The sequence below is a fragment of the Hibiscus syriacus genome, unplaced genomic scaffold (assembly GCF_006381635.1).
Source record: "Hibiscus syriacus cultivar Baekdansim isolate YM2019G1 unplaced genomic scaffold, ASM638163v2 tig00112344_pilon, whole genome shotgun sequence".
Taxonomy (NCBI): domain Eukaryota; kingdom Viridiplantae; phylum Streptophyta; class Magnoliopsida; order Malvales; family Malvaceae; genus Hibiscus; species Hibiscus syriacus.
Window position 1 is genome coordinate 102,843 of NW_024063307.1, and position 7,137 is coordinate 109,979.

General features: G+C 38.1%; 1 protein-coding gene across 3 annotated transcripts; it reads left to right on the forward strand.

Annotated features, from left to right (window-relative positions):
- The first annotated feature begins 1,050 nt into the window (after nucleotides 1–1,050).
- LOC120178150 (ABSCISIC ACID-INSENSITIVE 5-like protein 7) lies at nucleotides 1,051–3,278 on the forward strand. Of its 3 annotated transcripts, none has more exons than XM_039184090.1 (5): nucleotides 1,051–1,168; nucleotides 1,711–2,506; nucleotides 2,585–2,656; nucleotides 2,747–2,776; nucleotides 2,986–3,278. In XM_039184090.1, exons 2-5 carry the CDS (start codon nucleotides 1,730–1,732, stop codon nucleotides 3,058–3,060), a joined length of 954 nt encoding a protein of 317 aa, XP_039040021.1. In that variant the 5' UTR covers nucleotides 1,051–1,168; nucleotides 1,711–1,729; the 3' UTR covers nucleotides 3,061–3,278. The 3 variants fall into 3 exon arrangements, with proteins under 3 accessions (XP_039040021.1, XP_039040022.1, XP_039040023.1); XM_039184091.1 differs by lacking the exon at nucleotides 1,051–1,168 and adding an exon at nucleotides 1,425–1,600; XM_039184092.1 differs by lacking the exon at nucleotides 1,051–1,168 and having other exon boundaries at nucleotides 1,613–2,506.
- Nucleotides 3,279–7,137: the final 3,859 nt, after the last annotated feature.

Below are 7,137 nucleotides of genomic sequence, written 5' to 3' on the forward strand. Positions count from 1 at the left end.
ATTTAAAATTTTATGTTATTATTATTTTAATTTACCTTAAAAAATATTTTTAAATATGTGACCGATAATATAAAAGAATCGAGGTAATGTAACATTGGTAGTCTTTCTTAATTTTCCTCATTTTTAGGTCTTTGTAAAAAAAATCCTATCACTCAAAGCAATCACACCCATTCGATCATCTTATAGGAAAGCATATCTGACGGCTAGAAAGTATCCATGTTTCTCTTCCGAGTTCGGTAGACGTCAAGTCAAAAATCCGATTCCCACTTTCATTGGTCCACGTTGCGCCACCCCGAATGCTAAAGCAATCTCATCCGTCCATTTTATATTACAGATATGATTCAAATCTCATCCCTCTATTTTATAAAATCTCGTAAATTAATCCATCTACTAAACGTCATCAGAATCTGATATTGTGCCTTGCAAAATCTAGGAATCTCATCTTTGCTAATTTGTAGCATGTAAGTCCTTCAACTATCGATTTTTACTAATTAATCCTTACATGTAAATGACTAAATTATTTATTTTAGTGTTAGCAATCTAACTACAGTAATATAGTTTTAAATTTATTATAGTTTAAATTAATATTATTTGTATATAATTGTAAATATAATTTAAATGTTATATTTTTAATTTATAACCTAATATCTATAATGTATATTTTATCTTTTCAAACTCACATTTTAACAGTATTCTCAAACAATTAAATTTTAAACTACACTTTTGTACAACACTTGTAAAAGTTTGTTTCTACAATATTTTTAAGAGTCGTTTTTCAAAATCTATACTAAACTGACCCTTAGAATATGTCAATTTTAGTTATTTTTTTCATCCAAATATACAGTGTTATCCAATCGGACTAACTTCTCAACTTTTGCGAGATAGATACCAGAATCAAAGCAAAATAAAAGTACTACATTCTTAATTTCCATATAGTAAAGGGATGAAACTGAAATTAGACCGGCAGCTAAATCCACCAAAAATCTGGGAAAGCACCTTAAATATCAACCCCGCGTAGGGGCGGCAGTAGACACTTGTCTTCTCCACAAAGCTAAACGATTTCCCCCCAGAGCTGTTTCTCCCCATAAAAGCTCTCCCTATCGATTTCCAACGTTAGTTCTTTATTTTGTTTTAAACCCAAATTTTTTAGCAAAAATAAAATCAAAAGGTAAAAACAATATCAGCATTCTCTTTCTTTCCCCCCCCCCCCCCATTGTCATTGCTGTCTCTCTCTCGTCGTTTTCTTATGTTTATTTTGCTTAATGAAGGGAACTACTTGAATGGGTTAAAGAGATATTTTTGTAGTGAAAGCTTCTTCTTTTCATAAAGAAATTTAAATTTCATATCTTTTTTTCTTTTTGTATTGTTGTCACTTGATAGCTTTTATGAACAGATTCCGTTAAAGCTTTGGAATTTTGGGTTGTTTTATGGGAAATAGCTGTTTCACATTTGTTGAGTGTTGATTGGTTTTCCCGCTCCAGGATTGAATTTCTTGGATCTGGGTGTTTCTTTTTCGAGAAAAACGACACGAAAATGTATTCTTCCAGCGTATTAGCTGCATAATTGGATGGATTTGCAGGAGAAATCGTTTTGTTTCTGTGTATGATTGTGTATTTTCTACCATTTTGTTAAAGTTGTAGCCTTTATGGGTTCCCATAGATGGGTCGGATTCTCTTGCTAGTTTGATAGCTTCAGTTGATGGATTTGCAGGGCAAATTTGTGGAGAAGAATGGGGTCTCGCCTGAATTTCAACAACTTTGGAGATGGTGGTCCAAGCATGGAAGGAGACGGGTCGAAGCCAGGCAGCGATTTCCCATTGGCTAGGCAATCATCTATATACTCATTGACCTTTGATGAGCTGCAGAGCAACTTTGGTGGACTCGGGAGGGACTTTGGATCGATGCACATGGATGAACTGTTGAGGAATATCTCGACCGCCGATGAGAATCAGGCCGCCGCCGCTGCGGCGGCTTCGGTTCCTTCGAATTTGCCGAGGACTCTGAGTTCAAAGACGGTTGATGAAGTATGGAAGTACTTGATGAAAGAAACCGATAGTGCTAAAGATGGAGAAGCGAATTCGCCGGCGAGGGGACCGACTCTCGGGGCGATGACACTGGAGGAATTCTTGTTGAAGGCACAGATTGGAACGACAAATAATGGTAGATTCATCTGTAACAACTCCGCTTCGGCTCTGGCGTTTCGACCGGCGGATTCGAACGATGACGGACCGAGGTTACTATTGAACACGAGTGGATTCAAGTCATCATCGCAGCAACAACAGAAACAACCGCTTTTCCCCAAGCAACAAACACTTGGTATTGCTCCTTGTATGAATGGTAATCTGGTTCAATCCATCATGCTGCAATCCGATCCGCCATCGCCGGTTCCTTACGCATTCGGCCAGGGGAGAAAATGCAGCCCAGCTGTGGAGAAAGTAGTCGAGAGAAGGCAGAGGAGAATGATTAAGAACCGAGAGTCGGCTGCGAGGTCACGAGCTCGAAAGCAGGCGAGTTGTGTCAAGTGCCATGTACCATTCAATTGTACAAAACTAGATTGTATGTTAACCATACCGAATCTCTTACAGGCCTATACATTGGAACTCGAGGCCGAGGTTGCTAAACTAAAAGAAACGAACCGAGAATTGCGGGAGAAACAGGTTTGTCTTATCGACCGAATAACATTCCTTGTATCGAAAATGTCGGGTCGATGTCGATGACATACCTTAACTGCACTTTGGCTGGTGCAGGAAGAGATGATGGAAATGCAGAACAATCGGGTAATGCTTCTTTCTTCCATTCCCACTTTGCATTTACATTAGCATTGGCAAACAGCAAACTCGATCTCCGATTCCTGTCGAAAAGCCTGAAAAAAAACCCCAAACTTTTCGAAAACATTAGCATGACGGCATCTGCACATTAATTGAAGTTGGTTGGTAGTATTGTAACCCTGATATTGTTCCACTCTTCCGTGGCCTAATTCAAACAGATGCGAGAGAAAGTGAATCGACCTTGGGGAAGTAAAAGACAATGCTTGAGAAGAACAATAACCAACCCTTGGTAGAACCTCAAATCGCCGACGGTAATAACCTTGCTCGGTCGTACGATACGACGATTATGGTGTGCACCGATTATCAGTGTGTATAAAAGAAGCAAAGGGTGTTTGAGATGTAAATTATGAAACTCCATACTAATAGTTTAACTCTGTATGTTGGATTTCTCTAATTGGCTTGTGCCTATCAGAGTATGCAACCTTCATCTATAAGCAAAATTTTTTGTTTCCATGTATGCATGATGCATGCATTTATTTGAGTCCGATTAAGTTTGGAGTTGAGTCCAATCGAACCAAACCTCATTTCGGAGAATAAGCTCAGGACTCGAACCTAAGGTGCATCAAACATTTTGCTAGTTCGAGTCGGAGCTACTCCACAAACAACCTTAGTAAAAGAACGAATATAAATATGATCGCTTCAACGCTCCTTCGATCTATCCTTATCCCGGCCTTATTTTTATTCGATTTGGTACCTAAAAGCATAAAACTACTAAGCCCTTTTTGCTTCTTTACATAAAGGGACGAAAAGGCCTTTGGAGGACAATGACTGGCAAAAGAAAAAGAAACATGATGTTTGGTGAAAGTGAAACCCAGGTAATCCCATAGTGCAGTTAGCTTCTAAATTATTAGTCTTTTCTGACTAACATGTTTATCCTGTGGAACCGAATCGAAGTATCGAACCGAACATGATTATACAAAAATGGAGAAAAACCGGTTTTTATTTTATTCCCATCGTCTTCTTCCATCAGAATATTATGCCTTTTTCAGATCCCAGAAGAAAAAGAATGTCCGGTTCATGCCAGGGTACACATGATCTTCAATGGAATAAACTGAGTTAGCGTGAACCGAATAATTTTATTTTTAATTTTTTTTATAAAATATTTTCAGAAATTAGATAAAAAAAAATATTCTTCCATGGTCAGAATTTTGGAATTCTTAATCTCTATATTCTAAATAGATTAATGAAAACTAATAATTCATATTAATAATAGAAAATGAAGATAATTAAAAAAAATTATATGAATCAAGCGATTTTAGTCTTCTTTTTTTATTCTTAGAGGTATCAAGTTCGAGTACATCGTCTGTAACAAGGCGAATTTCTCAATAAATCACCTTTTCAAACTTTATTTCCCTGTCAGACACCCGTTGAACTCTATTTCCCTGTCAGACGCCTGTTGAACTTTATTTCCCGATCTCACACCTTTTGCAGAAAGGCGTGGCCCATGCACCACATCTTATCCTGATGTGACGCCACGTGGCATAAGGCGCGACCCACGCACCGCGCCTTATGCTGACATGGCACCACTCTGGGTAAGGAATGGGTCGTTCCTTCTGCCATGTAGGGTAAGGAGCTCTGCATGGATCGCGCCTTCCTGACATTCTGACACGCATCAGAATGTAGTGGTGCATGAGCCGCGCCTTTGCTTTAATTTCGACAATCACCGGACCGTTTACACTCCCATCCTACCCAATAAATACCTCCATTCTCACTCATTTTCATCATACCAAATCCTCTCAACTTCTCTCAAATCCTCTCAACTTAAGTTATATTTTTCTGTAGTAGAGCGGTCGACTTTGGATTGAACAAAATTACGGATATTGTAATTTTTTTATAGTCATCATCACTTCTTCATTGCTTGAAAACTCCATGCCTAAAGATAACTCACCATTATTTACTGATGAGTAAAATCCATAGTCACCGATATTAGGCATATCCGCAAATTCTGACCCGTATATTGCACCATAGTCAGCTTCATACATGTGTGTCGGAGGTTAAGTTTGTGACCAGAATAGTTCAGTCTCAGCACCATCCGCACCTGGCTCACGAAGCGGTTCTTCTGGTGGAGATGATGGTTCCTCCATGCTCTCTACATTTAGGTCGAATAACTACTATTTGCATGACTTCCCATTGAACTAAAAGGCATATCAACATTCGCAGATGAATGTCTTCCCCTTGAACTGGACGCGATGTTGACATACGGATTGTTCGTAGACCCACCTCGGTACAGATTGTAAGGAGTTGCTCATGAATGTCTCCCCATTGAAGTTGATGGGACGGCACCATGATGCAGATTTCCCATTATGGCATTAAAATCATTACACATTACTGTAGTCGGGCTGTCAACTTGATCAACATGTTCAGCCAGCCCATAGTGAGAGTTTAATGACAGACTCCGAAAAACACACACTTCAACAAACTTTGCATACATCTTCGTATCGACGTATGAATAATGATTTTGAGAATCAACTATCATTTTAACATCATCATTGTTCGATAGTTCGAATACTGTATAAGTTAACAAAAACAATGATGTTGGAAATCTGTACTGAAGCGACGACATTCTTCTAGTACTTCCAACATGAACCTTCATTGAAATTTTCGTTATCAGCTCATCAAGAGTGATGTTTCTCTTGAAGGATATTTTAACATAATGATTTGATACGAAAACAACGCCGGTTTCATCTTCCCGAATTTCTTTATCATAATAAACAATAGCTAAAATTCGCATTATTCTTAAAGTTTGAAAGTAAGACAATCTTATATTTGCAAAAAAAACCTGAAACAAGCCTAATTAAATAAATAATATATGAATTAAAATATAACGTAATAAAATTTTTACGCATAAACATAAATAATTTAAATAATATAATTTTATATTATTACCGTATCGGCAAAAATATTTCGATGTATACTCCCGCTTTCCAATTTTACAACCAAAAAAATTAATTGAAAACAATTAGTATAATATTTTTTAAAAAATAATCATATATAATTATAAAAAATATTATAATTACCTTACAACGAAAGATCGAACGAACTTCTGAATTAAAGATAACAGAGAGCTGCTTAAGCAGCAAGTGATACTTCTTCTCCAAATGTCCATGTCCAACTGGAGAAGCCGATGAATTCCATTAGGCCGGTATGACATCTCAAAAAGCACATCAGGTGCTGTCTGGCTAAGACGGGCGAGTGCATCAACCACACGGTTAGCCTCATAGTTTATGTGAGTGATCCTAATGCTCCACTGACGTTGGAGAAGTCCTCGATTTTTGCGGATTATGGCACGTTCAAAGGTCGGCGGTGGAGAGGAGAGGATCTTGATTGCTTCCTGGTTGTCCATCTCTGCAACGATTTATCTGTAACCTCGATTCCAAGTAATGTTCAAACCGACGAGAAGGACCCAAAGTTCTGCGTGAAGGACAGAGCATCGCCCAATGCTGCAGGAGTGTCCTGATAACCAAACGCCTTCGGCGTCCCTTAATATAACGCTTCCCACCACTTCCATCATGGACTGATTGACGGCTCCATCCGTGCTGAGCTTGACCACTCCTGGTGTGGGAGGTCTCCAAATTTGTTACTTGGGCATGCGATTATCTTTGGAGGTGACGGAGGAGGTTATAGCCCAAACGGATTGGGCCAATGGACTAGATGATGGTAGTGGTGGACCAGACCTCGCCCTTGAAAACAAAATTGCGCCGTTGCTTCTAAAGTCCCCAAATCAGAATTCCAAACAAGTTCCTCCAGTAATATACGGTCTCCACCATACCTACAGAATTATTGAGATTAGATTTTAACCAACCTATAAGATTAAGAGAAAAGGAACTCCATGTTAAGTGAGGTGGAGTGATCTGAATTCAGACTTTAACCATCAAAATTACACCCTAATGGATCCATAGCCTTTCGAACATGTATTATCCCTTATAATAAACCCATAATGATAAAAAAAAAGTTTTAAAATTTTATATTAGTAAGTGATTCCCCCCCGAATAGTACGAGATAATTATAAAATAATATCTATTCAAAATCTTTTTTAATCATTAATAACGCACTAAAAACACTCGATAAATTTTAAAAATTTGAACTAAATACATATCTAGTCTAACTTTTCACACTTTTTGTTTAAATAAATCATTTGATCGTTTTAGTACATAAGATTAAAAAATGGATGTCCCTTGTTCCCATATGTAATGGGGTAAGGGGGATGTAAGATAGTAGGCTGCCCCAACACTAGGTTGAGAGCAACTTCCGTAGAAGACCTCCAAATTATGAAATGCCCTCCATGTGACTCGATCCCACGACCTCGAAGT

Excerpts from the sequence above, each read along its gene's own strand:
- LOC120178150 (XM_039184090.1), top strand. The coding sequence starts at position 1,730 with ATGGGGTCTCGCCTGAATTTCAACAACTTTGGAGATGGTGGTCCAAGC. Across the intron at positions 2,657-2,746 it reads GAGAATTGCGGGAGAAACAG|GAAGAGATGATGGAAATGCA; the intron begins GTTTGTCTTATC and ends TGGCTGGTGCAG. Across the intron at positions 2,777-2,985 it reads TGGAAATGCAGAACAATCGG|ATGCGAGAGAAAGTGAATCG; the intron begins GTAATGCTTCTT and ends TAATTCAAACAG.